The sequence below is a fragment of the Pungitius pungitius genome, chromosome 18 (assembly GCF_949316345.1).
Source record: "Pungitius pungitius chromosome 18, fPunPun2.1, whole genome shotgun sequence".
Lineage (NCBI taxonomy): Eukaryota > Metazoa > Chordata > Actinopteri > Perciformes > Gasterosteidae > Pungitius > Pungitius pungitius.
The window spans coordinates 11,878,847-11,895,345 of record NC_084917.1 but is presented as its reverse complement, the minus strand read 5'-3'; the positions used below and the strand labels follow the sequence as shown (position 1 = coordinate 11,895,345).

General features: G+C 43.0%; 1 protein-coding gene across 1 annotated transcript in view; it reads right to left on the bottom strand.

The window, feature by feature from the left end:
* The window catches only part of si:ch211-196i2.1 (collagen alpha-1(I) chain), a 71,681-nt gene that overhangs the window by 34,091 nt on the left and 21,091 nt on the right, over positions 1-16,499 (bottom strand). Inside the window, exons 5-6 of the mRNA XM_037485505.2 lie at positions 13,872-14,006; positions 13,461-13,541 (exon numbers count right to left, since the gene is read on the bottom strand). Of these exons, the coding sequence (XP_037341402.2) occupies positions 13,461-13,541; positions 13,872-14,006 (216 nt within the window). The remainder of the gene's footprint in view (positions 1-13,460; positions 13,542-13,871; positions 14,007-16,499) is intronic.

Genomic DNA, 16,499 nt, shown 5'->3' with positions numbered 1-16,499 from the left:
CAGATATTTCCACAGAATCCTGGCCGATCATGTTTTGAGAAGACATTCAAGTATCAAATAATCCGGGGTACCCATTCGGCCTCCAGAGAGCCTTTCAAAGTAGAAGCAGGAGCTGTGGTCCACTTGAAATGTGTGACTTTTCAGAAGACCAAAATAACAAGCTACAAGTTACCATCTCGTGTCACTGACACCTGGTCATGTTTGGTTGCCACTCAAGTCGATTAGTTTCTCAACCAGTTTCTCAAGTTTTCAAGGCTAACCTGTGACACTTCTGCCATCGAAACCGGCACATCATTACAAATTTGGAAAATCTCATCGGTTCTAACTGACTAGTCTGTTAAATGTTAGTTCTCCTCACTGCTGGAGCTACTAACAGTGTTTGACCTTCATAATCCTAGTTTACTTCCTTGTTTATTACAATGTGGCAGGGATACCACTGCTGTTTGCTGTAGAGATTAGACCTATAAGGATACATTTTATACCACAAATTCTACTGCAGTACCGTGAAGAGCAACTCTGTTATCCCACTGATACTCAGGTGAGATCACATGTCTCTGCTCAAGAGGTCGGATGTTGAACAACATAACTGAGCCCCTCTTTGTTACAAGGAAACCTCTTCTTTCCTAAAAGCCTTTGTGTAGTTAAAGGTAAAGGCCCAGGATGCAGACCACGCAGGTATGCACTTCATTACGGACTCATTCGCAACACTAATTTCCGTCCATTACAGACCACTTTATTCTCCATCCTGTGCCACCAAGTCAATAGGGTCAGTCCTGACTATTCAATATTATTTCTTACTGTAAATCAGTTTGACTAAGACCATCAGCTGTCACAGTGTCAACTTGTTTCTGATGATTTTCATGAAGTCATCAATTCTTCCAAAACAAACAACATTTTGAAGTTCTGAGGTGTCCAAAGGTGACAGGAAAAACAAAGGAATCAACAACATGCAAAACACAAGAAAACACAGACACTGTTGGGTCCGAGGGAGCAGCGGTGCAGTGAGAGGCCTCTCTGAGGACGGGAACTTCAGTCTGATGACTAATGAAGTCATTAAAGAGAAGCTGAGAGGCATACCGAGAGCACAAGGACAGGAGAGTGCATGATTAGAGATTCTTGTTTTGTGTGACAGCTTATAAAGAAGTCATACGACACTGCACTGGAAAAAGCTCATTAACTCTTTTTATACATCAAAACATGATACAGGGCTCACTTTGCAACATTTGCTTTATTGCGGTTGTGGTCTGCAGACTGCCAATAGCTCCAGAGTATTAAGAGGAGTGGGAACATTTATAAGCGAAACGTGACCCCCAGTCACTCCCGCTGTATGTGAGAGGGGATCAGCTGTCTGGCTGGAAATCATCCCTGGAAGAAGAGATGATGGCCAAAATGATGTTGGTGTCACCCCAGGCACCCCCTATCTAAAACTTCAATGCTGAGGGGATAATGCTTCTGTGGTGGGAAGCAACACAGAGGTCTAAAGGTGCTGAGTTTGCTTTTGTGTTACGGGCATTTGTAATACCCAAAATCAATCGGGCATGCTCTGAGTGTTATCAGAAACAATGATTTGCCCAGTAACTTGAAATGATCAATCAAACAAGGCTTTCATTAATCAAATCTGGAATATCAGAACAGCACCGAGTCTCACATATTGCACAGTGAAGCAGGGCCTTTGGTGAAGGCCTGACATGAGGAGAGACTGAACACGGGGCACCAACTGAAAACAAAGGTCCTTTCTTCCTTTTCCCCACTTATCCCAGACCAGTCAGGCAGCCGGCCCTGTTCGATAAGCTGACACTAGACCTCCTCTGGTCAACATGCCTCCTCAGCTAATCTCCAGTCTGTGAGATATCACTATGAGCCCCAACACAGGACATACTTAGTTGTACTATGACAAGTTGGCCCGTCAGTCAGGAACCAATAGCTGTCTAACACCCACCACCAAAGAAAGAAATTAAACTAACTAAATTATTAGTAAAATAACACAGATTGATTTATTTTAGGGATATTTTCTTCGAGTTCATTTTCATGTAAATCTACATATTTGATGAACTTCTTAAGCATTAACAGTAAAGCTGCTGCAAAGACACACACACATACACACACACACACAGTATGTAAGCCTCAGTTCTTAAAAAAGGGCAGGAGAGACTGTTATCAGCATTTAAACCAGTGTCAAAGTCAAAACATGTGTATATAGTGGTGTCGTACTATCCAGTATCTAAAGATAACCCACAGAGCGGGCGATAGCATGCATCCATGTAGTTATCTTGTCAAATTAAGATGTTTTAATCTCAGTAAATAACTCTTAAAGACTTAATAGCACATGCAGATACAACATCTATCTGCTCTGAAGCTGCAGGCTGAAGCGAGCAAAGGCACCGTGCCTGCTTCAGATCTGCGTTTATGTCTCAGTATCCTAGCAACACACACCGTTAAGCAGGGATCGACGTGAGTATGCGATCCACGGATGAACTACGTGGTTCAGACGGTGTCAGAATGCAAGGCTGCAGGCTGATGAACAGGCTCCCATAATGCCTCCTTAATGCTGCTGTCAGACCATTACTCTTGGGTTTCTTTTCTCTTACTTAAGCCTCCACAGTAAAGTCTATGTGCTTCATTAGTCTTAAAAGCCTTGGGCTGTAATAATAGTGTATAATTCATTATCTGTCTGTGTTGTTTTTCCTTTTTTTCCCATTTTTGGGGTGCCTTTCTGCCAACGAACTGACACCTTTTACTACCGTGTGTTTCCCTCTGTGTGCCAGTAGTTAGTGGAAGCCTCTTTCCTGTTGCCACATGACGATGCCAGTGGGGTTTCTCCCGGGTTGCTGCCTGGCGCGCACACAGCCCTGACCTCCGCCCTGACCTCCGCCCAACACACACCTTTGGGTGTTTGGAGTCCCTAATAGGATAAAACGTCTGGAGAATATTCAGGCCAGTCTGGATGTTTAACAATCACACGCTACTGTGATAGAGAGTATTATAATATAAAGGGGCCATTGTGATGTAGTTTCTTAGACATGTTGCGTTTCAAACATTTTCATCCCAACTTTACCATTTAGTTTGAAGGTGCTGAAGAGACAAGACAACATGGAGACAAGTGAGCCGGTGGCTATTAAGCAATGGTGCTTCTCTGTGTAGGATACTTACTGTTGTAAAGCCAACCAGGAAGGACAGACTGTTAACTCATTCATCACCAAGATCCTCCTTACATACGCTCATGTCGGCTGCAGGGGAGAATCAAACCCTGTTGAGTGATGTAGCACGCATCACGCTAGGCTCTTAGATGTGTTAAACATCTTTTTGATGCCTGGAGCATAAAACACAGCAAAAAAAACTTGCCAGCTTGCTTTAGTGGTTATGCAAATGAAAGGCATATGCATACGTTGTAAATCATATAATGTGACGATGTAATCATTTATTTAGTTTTTACGTCACTGAATTCAGTTCAGTTCCTTTTTGAAAAGTATTCTTTTATGGATTTTAAATGCAGCATCCTATTCGACTTGACATGAAAGAAAAATTATTTGATTTATATTATTCTTTAAAATGTATTCAATTTGAGAAGTGAAAAAAATATTGTTCAGATATTATTCAGTTAAACTTTCTTCATTTGATTGGACAGTTAGCTATTGCCTAGAAACAGAAGTTAATGCAACTGCTTTGCCACTCCAACATATGTGGGACTAAGTCATAATGCAAGAGACAGACATTTTTCTGATGTATCAGATCTTTGCATTAAAAAATTCTCTCTAACTGGACCTTGTGGATTTTAAATTGAATACCTCTGAGTAATGGAAGCAGTGCCATTAGTGCTGAAATAATTAATCAATTGATTAAGTTATCAACAGTTTTATACTTGAACATATATTCAATCAAGCAATTTGAAGAAGAAACCAAATTGTTGTTTTACACAATTTACAGACAAAATATTATATCATAAAAAAATGTATTGACCAATAATTAAAACAACACAGTTTGATACAGCTGTATTTGCCATGTTCAAAAGATATTTTGGGTGAACTCACAATTGAATGGATTAGCCAAAGCTCTAAACTGGTTCTTCTTCTTCTCTTCCATTGACCCTTTTTTGCCATCAGCCCAACCTGCAGGGACTTGAAACTCTCCAATCAATCACACTGTCAAATTAACTCGTTTTATTGTGGTCTCTGTTACTGTATCTCTGCGTGCCTGTGCTGCTGGGAAAAATTCCAATATATTTGTCAAACTATGCTTTTCTCCTGCTTGAAAATTCAATTTAAATACATTTTGGACATAAATGATCACAGTTGATGATTAAAAGAGCTTTTGAAATTCCTCCAGTTCCATTAAACAAAGAATGTAGAACATGAAACATTATCAACTTCTCTGAAACGCTAAAACCATATTTGTGGGAAAACCCAGTAAATTAGAATTAGGGCGGATTCTGACGGGGCACACCTGGACTCCTTTAATAGTTACGACACACCACTGTGTCCTCTTCATCCGCACTCAGGACTGTCTACATGTGCAGCTGACAGCTCCCCTGTAAACAGCAATGCAAAATCTATGGAGGCCTCACACCAACGCTGCAGGCTAGAGGGGCATCAGCAACACACACACACACACACACACACACACACACACACACACACACACACACACACACAGACAATGCACATTGACTCCTACAAAGGGCTAATCAAATGGCAAGGTCCGTAAATCTAACCAAGACACAGGTATGCAGACTGGCTGCGTCTTGCAAGCAGCAGTAAGCAATTTGGTGTGAAAAAAAGAAAGTATGATAACAGTGGTCTGAGGTCTCAGCAACAAGGAGGGGAGTTGAAGAAAGCAAAGAAAAGCTAATCACTTTTCAATGAGGACTAAACTGCTGAAATAATAGATGAACAAGAGTTACCAAGGAACTGGAGACAAACCCATGGACAGCAGCAACAGAAGCTTGGCACAGAGGAAGGGACACGCGCCAGTGAGCTGTGTGTGTCCTCCGGCTTCTGGTGCCGACTCGGAGTGTAAATCACAAGCAACCATATAGCTCGATATTGCAACCACGATGAAGGGATAGCTTTACTGTTATATAGCATTACAAAAGAGAAAGGACTAACTCTCTGCAGATGTGGATATTTTTAATAACCAGACCCTCAGAGAGTGAGCGTGTTTCTGTGCGTCACAATTGTCACGTGCACATAAGTGAGCGTGAGACTTTTCAGGGGGAGCCCGTGTTGTTCAGTAGATCAGCAGGTTGAGTGCAGCGTTCACACCATCGTGGTCGGGGAATTTACTCCCAGCAGGACCACCCAAGAAATGCCAGTTTTTGGGGATTAAAGCGTCCACTGATTCACCAGTGGTGGTCCCAGGATATAAGATCATGAAGCATGTTGGAGGGACAAAAGACTGCCATCTAATTTTTTATTATATTATTTAGCTTCTCATTTTCACAAAATGTGTCAGATCTTAAATACAGAGAGCTGTGTTCTACTCTATGTTTTAGAAAACCCAAATCACCCAGGTGCTCCGGACTCACCGAGTAAGAAGGCAGGAGAGAATGCTGCTGATTTATACTCACTTAATTATGCAACTTCATTGTTTTAGCCTTGACAGCTGTCATTAAAGTTGAAGTAATTACCAAACGGAATTGGATTAGCTTCATGAATGTGCGTAAATCCAGACGTTTTCCATTAGTTATCACTGCAGTTACACAGAGGATTACTTTGATGGTGCATTCAATCAGTCATTCCTTCAAATCTTAATAATGCCGTTTAGAGAGACATGATTGCATACAGAAACAGAACACACTGAATACAAAAAAATAAATATATATAGGGACGTAAAATGAAGGTTCAACAACAATAAGTGGACATTGCATGACATCATCCACAGAATATTATTTAGGTTGAACACTGCAGCAGGTGCAAGCTCACATTTTAAACATTAAACAACAACACTGAATCTTCTACAGTGATTTTTTGTCCCTGTGTTGAAATCACAGGATCACAAGAGAATTGTGTGCCACAGTACAGTACTTCATCCGCCCATTAGAACAAAAGCAATGGAAACATGTGTGCAAGGGTTACACCAGGCAGTACCTGTCCCTCCCGGCGCCTTTGACCTTGCACGTGCAATCCGTCTAAATCCAGCAGCAGGCATCCCAGCAGCAAATACCATCCAACATGGAGGAGCATGATTGCAGGAGACGCGGCAGATCTGTCTGCACTTCGGCTCCGCTCACATTGGACCCACGGGAGGCTGCTCTGGCTCCCAGCAGACACACCCACACACCTAGTGGGGAACACACCCTTTCACTAGCACGACCGCACATCCCGCGTAGACAATACTTGTAATCTGGCGCACGCACACAGTGGGAGACATAAGCTCAGCCCATTAGCCCCGTGGGCTTGGCCTCTAAACGCTGAGAAAGGGCCTTGTTTCCAAGGAAAAGGACAACTGTCGTGGAGTCAGATCTGGGACAACTCTGACAATCTGAATATCCGAGGATTCATGTCAGCTGACCAGCGGACCACCTGATTGCATAAGATTATATATTATTGGCATAACATGCTAACCGCAACAGCATGGACAACTTAACCTGCTCCTTCCAACTGAGGGAAGCAGAACAAAGGAAATCAGGGACAGCGCTGGTGTGTGTCTGTGTGTGTGTGTGTGTGTCTTGCCTCCACACAGTAATGGATTGGGGTTGGTCGAAACGTGCACACAACTAGAGCTAAGAGTTAGAATTAGAAGCAGGGGAAAGCCGCAGTGGCCAGAGTCAGCGAAACAACCACAGTTGAAACACCACTTGCATGGGAAATGTTGAGGGAGGATTCTCTGAGGTTGGCTTGATTTACGCAGCAGTGTCAACCTCCACTGCATTAAGGCCGAGAGCGCCGGGGCTGCACCACGTCACAGGAAGCACTACATCATGTCTGCTAGCAACAAAGGGATTGGTGGTCGGGCATAAACGGCAACAAGAGCTGACGGAGGTTGAACAGAATTAGAAAACAATGATTTTTTTAAACGTTATAAATTGTAGACAATTTCCCAGCACATCTTGGTGCTCCCCGCCACAAAATGGCTTCCAGGGTCCTGCGCTGTCGTGCAGGGTCTAAGTGGAGAAGAAAGCAAGTGAACGCTGACGCAGAAGAGCAACAACACTCCATCACCAAGCATTTAACCAGAGCTCATTTATCTTCACTGCACAGATAGCGCAGACTAAATCTATGTTTTGGAGGGGTAACTCTGAGCGTGTTGGGACCTCTCGCTTTGGGAAAATTGTCACGCGCCTCCTGGGGATAAAGAGGAAGATGCAACCAGGACAAGTATTCTTTTCTCTGTGTCCATCCTCTTTTTCCAAAATCCTACACTCATCCTAGTACGGCTTCTTTCAACCACCCACTTCCCCTTGAGCTCCATGATTTGGGGGCCTTGTCTGTAATTACTTGATTTCATATTGGAAACAGTCATGAGCATTGCCAGGCAGATAAAACGCTTCTGCTAAATCCATGCTGAAACATCCTATTGGTTAGAAAAAAAAGGCATTGCGATCGGATGCTCTTTCATATTTTAACAGAAAACACAAAGCATGCTTCCACAACCTTGTGTTTAATTTAGCAAAAGTGCTGTGGTCCCTCAGCGCGGTCTTTGATGAATTCAGAGTCAAACCCCCCAAAAAGTGGTTCGAGCTCCAGGATCCGCCCCACCAGATGATTGTTGGCGATTGAGTCTTTTCTTCAATCCAATGTGTACGTGTGGTTAAAAACTTAAAGCGAGATGTTTCACAGCAACGTTGATCAGTTGTGTTGACCTTTTATAAAAAGGTCAATTAACCTTTGTTAAAGGTCGACTCCACATGCTTTCGTTTCTATGTATTTGAATGATAACACAAGGTAAGCTAATTCATGAAGTCATCAAGTCTGTTTTAATTCTAAAGGCCTGGGAGATGTAATGCTTTCAGACCCCCATGTGAAAGGGGTGTCTGAAGCCAAGGGATTAGGGAACTAAAGCTACTAACTATGCTGTCTTCCAAGTCACAAAGTGACTAGAGAGTGCAACGACGTGCTGTAAGCTCACACTGCTGCCTCACCTCAAATTGAATTCATAAATTACATGTACCTTGTTTCGTCTTTTAACAGTTGCTCTTGAACAGAAGATTACAAACAGTGTTGAGGAGGTAGCTGAAGGTGAAGGGCTAAAGGTCAAGTAAAACCCTGATCGTTGTTCTATCCCCTCGTGCTTACATTGCTAACAAGAACTGCTAATACTCAGGCTAATTCAGTCTTGGCAGCCAATTTGGCAAAATGTAAAAGAATAAAAGTTAAATATACAGAAATCCGCTCTAATTCACTTTTTAAACTGGTTTTCTTCTTGCCATCACCAACATGATCCAATGCACATGACACCGACCGACCAGACCTGACAGAAATATGAAGCAGGGATTTGCACGACTGCATTCGTCCGACAGAAACAGATGGTATCTGGGTATCTTTCAGAGCTATAATTAAGAGAGTATAACATTATATCACAGAATCTTCAACACAGCTTGTATGATTTACTTTTCTCCGTCTCTGATATGATCATTAAACCTGACACCCACTAATCACAGAGCCCTGAGATACCTGTGTCCATCATTTCGGAGCCAAACCCGGCAGGATTTACATTTGCACACTGGCAGGAGGCCATGAAAAAAAAAAGAGAAAGCAAAGAGACTGGTGACCTGAGGTGGTGCACTCATGTACCGCTGGGCTGCAGCGTCTTGGCTGGCTATGGCAGATATTTATGGACAGCTTGAAGTCCAAAGTGAAGGAGCTCTGTCAGCAGATCCGCCGGCTTCCTTCCTTCTCTCTTTGTCCAGCAGAGCCAAGTTCAGAGAAGTGCGAGCGCGCGGCTAAGCGGACAGCAGAGAGCGTGTTGTTTTTGGCTGACGCTGTGAACACGACAGCGAATGTAACATACGGAACGATTGATCTTAGCTTTGACAGCTGGGGAATGATATCAGCTTCACACAATTTGCACTGGTTGGGCTTTCCTGACAAGCAGATGATACGATACCCAGAGCTCGGCGATGACATGCATAATGATAGCGTTGGAGCAGAGACTCGTATAACTCAGGCCGACCTGTCGATCCGACTCTACAACACAGCCGGATGATGTGAGAGGGATTGGCCAAGCCAAATAAAGCTATTATGTCTTTTTAAACAACCCATATTCTTCTTCCCTGTTGAAACCTTGCATGTTACCCACATTGCAAGTCACTCAATGACAGTTAGTTCAGAGATATTCATGTGTTATGCTAGTAGCCGACTACAGAGGAGCGATAAGCTCACTTCTTTCAAACCCCTGAGTATGTTGTGTGTTCAGACTTGTCTTCAGCACCGACTCACGCTGACTCAAGTGACATCACTTGAGGACATTTAGTCTTCACACAGCTTCTTCTGGGGACACAAAAGCCCTTTATTCTACCCTTGTTCAGCACATGCCGTATTACTCATCTCCACCATTAAAAGCGGCTTTGATTCGTACAGTTGGTGGAAATAACCCTCTGATGCCTCCTCACATTTCTACCTCAGGCCATGGTACTGTGGCTCCAGGTACTGTAGTTTCCCGGCAACAGCAGGCAGCTTTTTTCTGCAATTACGCCCTCAACGCCCACCGTGCTCTACCTTTACTGTCAACATGGTTAAGCAGTTAGAAGATTACTAGCCAAACATTTCCCTGCGTCGGACAAAAAAAAAAGAGCAGGAATGTTGGACTTACATTTGCCAGGTGAGCAGCGACACAAATCCAAATTAAGTTTTGTCAACAACTAACGCAGGTTTAAGGTATAAATGTTGTCCTTCTGTATAAACCCTTTTGTTTGCGGGTAATGGGTCATTTGTTGATTAGCAAGACGGTCAAACAATTCTCAACCTTCAGTAACATTGCTAGGCCACAGAACACACATATTTACACCGAGCACTACATGCACCCTGGTGGATTGAGAATTGTCAAAATGATGGATGGTTTTTTTCCACCTCTTTGTTTTTGTCAAAGCCTGCCAGTAGAAATCCATTGTTTGGCAAGTTTTGCGAAAAGGACCACTCCGGAGATCTGAGTGGAAACACTGTGATAGGATGTGGATGTTCCCACAAGCGTGTGTGTTTGTCTCTCCCTCTCTCTGACAGATGCAGCTTTAGGGATCAAGTGTAAGCAGGGTTATAACTATTTGTAAGACGGAAAGCCATCAGACAAACCTGATGCAGTCTGGAGAAAAAACAATCAGACACAAGCTCTGTGGTAGTCCATCTCTTCCACTGACACACATACAAAATGAATGAACACAAAAGGAGGAGCGATCATGCCAATTACTCTCAAGCACATAAGTAGGTCAATAATTAGACAATATAGCATTTTTCTGGTAAACTTGGATGGAACGGGGTCCATCACAGCCTCCAAAGTCCACCAAAAAGATTCTTAGCACCGGCCAGATTCATAAGTGCGACTGTGCCCTTAAAACAATGTGTTGTCATTGTTGCTTGGCGACAAGGGCAGGGGAGGATGCTCCACCTGACAAATAGAGACGCGTCTAGTACAAGCAGTTATCAAAGTGATCCTGTTAGGATTCCTGTCTGCTCCCAGTGTGTGTTCCTGCTTTTTCCTCCTGTCTGTGTTGTTGTTGAGAACCATGTGCAAATGTTTTGTTTTGTTTTTCGTGTCAGCCCATAGTTTCCACCCCCTTTTTCTGCCCACTTCCCCGCCCCTCTCTTTGGCAAAGCTGTGGCTCATGCTGCGGCGTTTCCACAATGCATGTGTCTCAACACCGATTCAGTAAGAAGGACGGTAAAGTGGTAGAAGGTAAGTGGACTTGCATCAAAGTCAGGAGACCCCAGCAGTGCGGCCCCGGGGTCAGAAATGTTACGCTGCGCAGACGCCAGCAGCAGTCCTTAGTGAAACAGGAATAGACCTCGCTAAGATGGGAGCCTTGTTTCATTTCTTTTCTTTCGAATGTGCACCTTGTGAGGAGAGCCAGAGACATGACGACTGTACCTCCACAGGTCTGGTCTGTGTGGATTTAATCAGACACAGGCCTCAGGGAAACAGCGGCTGTGTCAAAAATCACCTCCTTCTCCACTATTTCCTACACAATAAGGTGCAATGACCACTTAATGTGACCTGTGATCTTTTAAAAAAAATAAATGAGTATGTAAACTGTTAGAAAATGCTCCCTTTGCTAAGGTGACGCTTGCTTTGTCACCAACCCTGTTACCATCCCTCAATGCATAAGATCATTCATACATGCAGCAGACACACCTATCACTTCAGGAAGCGGAAACTGAATGGGACATTTTTGGTTGACTTTTGACGTGCGTCAATCAAGAGTTGCCAGAATATAAGTTAGAGATCCAGAGTCCTGCTGTGCGTGCTCATTGTGTGCTGCTGGTGTCTTTAGTTAGTTTGAATGCCGTTCAATCTCAAAAGAGTCCTAGTTTTAGTTAACGAAAGGAACACAAGACACAGTGGATAGGGGAGACAGATTCAGACATTCAAAAGACAAAAAAAACAGTAAACAATGCAGATAAAAAAAGGAAGACAGATAATGAGAAAGAGATGCAGCCATCTAAAGGAGATTTCAGTAACTATTAAGAAGGATCTGGTGCAGCTTGTTTCTGCAAATGTTCTTTCCGAATCAAAACAGCGGTGTACATCATCCCAAAAGCATCCTGATGGAGGAACTGAGCCTGGTGGAGCTGGCACGCCACAGTAGGCCGCTCTGCTGACATCAGGACACTACTGTGTACTGTAAAGAGAACCAGATCCTCGCTGATTATTGCAGGCGTTTTGCATAGACATGAGAATGTAAATTCAAACCAGCTTGACTTTCGCTTCATTTTTCAAGGGCAGGGTCTTTGGTTTGTTTCCATTTCAAACATGTGCCGATTCCACAAAAACTCAGTTTATTCTGCATGTGCCCATGTGAACAACCATGTGTATTTCTCTCTTTTGTTTGGTCTGCGAAATTCTAGCATGCTAGCACTCTAGCATGTGTAGTCATAACAGAACAGAGAACTGTATGTATACACCAGCTCATTGTGGAATTGGATGTACTAATCACTTTTAAATATTCACCGTCATCCACAAAGGATTTACACATAGAATGAAATGTTATCAACACTTCCTCATGGGGTATGGAGAGGAAAAATGGTTTCTATATTCCAACAAATATTCATGTTATAATGATCTCTATGTAATTGTGTGAGTGCGGGTATAGCTACAGATATATCTAGGTAGGTCATGATTTACAGTTGGACAGAGGGAAAGCTAAAAGGAGACTCAGAACAGACAGACAGAAATGATAAGACTCCAAGCATGCAAGGTTGTAGACATATGGAGTCAGAGGAGTCTTTGCCACACTAAGGATTGCAAAGGTTGCAAAGGCCAAGGGACACTAGCAGTGGGGCACAGGTCTCATGAGTGTGTGTGCAGGCGCCAGGAGACAGAACGGGGGGGGTGACAAGAATGGGCGAGCCAGGCCGGCACCAACATATCTGAAAAGGGGGGGGCTAGTAAAGGACGAGGGGGAGAATAGTGAGAATATTGCCCTGAGCCGCCATGTCTCCACATAGAGAATAGAGGTTTGCTGCTATAGTGATGCTATGAATATCGTTTGTTGGTCTTTAACATGTCATACTACTTTTTTGTCTCTCACCACCGGCTCATTTGTGGGTTTCACCACGATTCAAACTAAATAAATATAAAGCAGCAGCACCACCAACCTCACCACTCGCAGTGTGATCGCAGTGTGTATCGCAACTCAAACATCTGCCCTCAGGCAATCAACGATTTTAAATCAAGATTTTTTCCATTTGTAAATGAATCAGTTGTCCAACATGTATTTTAAATTGTAGTTTGAGCGTCAAAGACACCAACCAGTCGTCACAGTTCTGGCCCCTTGACTGACTGCTGCACTCTGTGTGTGTGTGTGTGTGTGTGTGTGTGTGTGTGTGTGTGTCTGAACCTTCAGTCTGCTCACTAGTCTCTGTTGTGGCGCATTTCTATGTTTTTTTATCTAGAAAAAAAAAACAATCAGAGGATTTATTGTTCTTGGGTTGTGGAAAAAAATCTTAATACAATAACCAAAGGGATTTTAACTTAACCACTATCTGTTATTGTGTTTTGGTTTATTTATTCATGGTTTATGAAGAGCAGTCAATCAGTATGTCCTCTAATCTACTGACAGACACCGGACGGGGGGGGGTCCCTCACAGAGACTGATTTAGCCAGAGAAACCAGACCAGTGGTTGCTTTATATAACTGTAGCCTGTTCACAGCTGGATCTAATCCCCATGACAACTGGTCAGCTGCCCGTACTCTAAAACTGCAACCAGAGCTGACAACTGCCTGTTTTTTTGTTTGTTACTAACACCTAAAACATCAGGAAGTTTTCTGCACAGCTTAACGACGCACGGCACGCTCCAAAATATCCTACTTACACTTTGGCCAAAGCTATAAAGGGACTCGTCCTTGGGATCCCCCAGCAGGTCCTCCAGGTCATTTGAGAACAGCAGTATGTTCTGTGGAAACAGAGAGGATCAGTTCCAAATGAAAAAAAAAAACCACAAAGAAAGAGTTGAGAGCTAAACCGATGATTAACCAAACACAGAGTTCATAAAGTCAGCAGACTGGAGCAAAACCACTTCTTTATTTTGATTCCTGTGATGATATTTTATCTTCCTTCTAAATATATAACAGGTTCTGCTGCAGAGGTTTTTACTACACGAGGCTGTCGTGGCCTGCGGGATTAAAGAGGCTTCTCCTTAAAAACACCATCAACATGTCAGAGCAGTGCTGTTTATATAAGTCAAAGGATCAAAACTAAGGAGTTTTCGCTCATGTCTCCTCACCTCCCGGGCGTTGTGGGTACGTGGGGAGCGAGGAGGCTTGGCGGCGGTCTCACCACAGAGGGGCACGTGCCGGGTGCACTGCAGCCGGGCGGCGTCCGGGTCGCCCATCAGGACGCTCAGTTGTTGGATTTGACCCTATGAAGACGGACACATGAGTCGTCTAGAGTTAGAACATTCAAATCCACTTCATGTATAAAATGAAAATGTCTCTCGTGATCAGTGGCGGCTGGCCAATAGAGGTCAATCGGATGTCGCCCCACCCAAAAACAAGACAAAACCTGTGAGGTAATGGTGACCACTAACATTTAATAAATTCTTGAGCTCAGGCGTACAGTTGTGCTAATTCAAAAGACATTCTTGCGTTCCAGAGGCCTAACAACATAAAGCCTACAACTAGAATCACACAAATATCTTTGGATTTTGTTTTATCCACCAAACTGTTATACTAGTTCTAATTCTCTCATAATAAAATACAAACATTTCCCTTTGGAGACAAACCTGTCAGGTGAGTCTTGCAGTGGACATATTCATGCAGAACGTATTCTGTACACACCTTGTACACGTTTTTGTATTCACGGAATATACACTTACAATTCAAGGACGAGACTACACATATAAACAGAACACACACGCAAGGTTACTTGTGTCAGAGAGGCTGTTGTGTGTTTCACTGTAGTTCTACGGGCTTCCTTCACCAGAAACTATGACATCAGGCCAAACACGACAAACAAAACATTAGCAGACATTTAGAAACCTCAGTGCTCCGGCTGTGTTTATAAGAATGTGATGGGGGATGACAGAGCGTCTGCGTGTGTGTGTGTGTGTGTGTGTGTGTGTGTGTGTGTGTGTGTGCACGCTGTTTGAATTTCTTTGTGAAAATTAAAATGCAATGTTCTCATTACTGCAAAGATTGCTGGTGCGTATCATACACATCATATGCACATATAAAACCAATTTAGAGGAAATTAAAACTAATTTAACGAGCTGTTTTATATTCTCAAATCATCCCCAGAGACAATTGAAAAGGAACTTTGAGGAACCCATTTTTTTATTCAATGCAGAAATGCACTGCTGTGTAAATAAAGATTAATGTTTCATGTTTTTTGCAGAAAAGCAAACCTCGGGCACCTCCAAAAGCCAAAACTTCCTAAAAATAGAGAGGGATCAAACCACACTCATGTCTGCTAAACACAGACATCTGCTGCACATTTGCATGTAGAAAAATACTTCTTGTGGCAATTGATCCTGACTTGTGAAACTGACATACATACACGCGCACACACACACATACTGTATATATATATACTGTCCATAAAACCAAACACAAATGGCTAAAACCCTTTATCAAACCATGGCAATCACATTCAACTCTTAACTAGAGGAATCCATTAAAACAAAGCAGAACTCTTCCAGTCATGCTGCAGTGGAGTAGATGACAGGGAGGATTATAGATAAAAGCACAGTACAGTTTTCTGTGGTTTGGCTCTGCCAAAGACAAATATTGTCCGGAGACGAGACTGTCGCCACCTCCGAGTGCTCCGTCCTTGGAGCTCCGTAAATATTTGTCGCCGAGGGAAACGAGGAGATGGAGAATCCATGTTATCTGGTGCTGAGAACTAATCCAGATGCCACCCCCTGCAGCTCTGGTCCTCAGACTGGTTAGAAGTGGGACATACGTCCGCCATCCTAAGCAAAGTTCATTATGGGACTTCAAACTCAACCTCGAGATGAAAATTCAAAGGATTTGCAGGTTTTGTGACTTAATCTGCACTCAAACTACATTACCAAGCAACTATAATCTAACTCAAAAATGCAGAGTTGTTGATCGCTGTGACGGATTACACGATTCAGGAAAGTTACAAAAGTCTACCAAAAGCGCTAAGCATCTATGAAGTCAAATAAATAATTTGCACTATAGTATATCTGAAGTGGTGTGACTTGTGAGTTGTGATCTTGTGATAATTTAATGGGGGGCTTTTTCACAATTTTTTGAGGAGCAACATGGTTTTACAGATTTGTCAAATAAATCAATCGATTTGTTGACTAGATAAGGCTTTGTTATGTTGTCCTTGTGTGTAACGATGAGGACAACATAAGTGGATTGCCTCCTATGCTGACTGGAGAACAAGGGGGGAGGAGTTAGGATGCTGAACTCATCCTATGAGCAGGTTGAAGGGATTTCTATGCATACACATCTACTTGTGTGTTCTCTCAAGTGTGTGTGTGTGTGTGTGCGTGCATAAGTGCCATGGATGAGCTGTTTTCAGACCAAATTCAAATGAACTGGACTATACACATGGGGCTTATTACCAAGCAACAGTTGTTTTAAATATCATCTGGTCATGTGATATGTGTTATTACACAGACAGGCAAAGTGGAGCAACATTCCACAGTTCTAAGAAAAATAGATTTTAAAAGCTGTGACGGACCGCCTGAGGTCCAATATCACGTCGGCTGCGATTCGGACCTGAGGTTGGTAGAATAAAAGTCAATGAATGCCAATTTTGGGCATCTTGTAAATGTTTACAAAGGAACGGGGCGGACTAACCGAACAGATTATAGGATGTGGGGTTGATTATTATAGGCGGGGTTGCTTTGGTGTGTCTTAATGTTTTCTTTCTGATCACT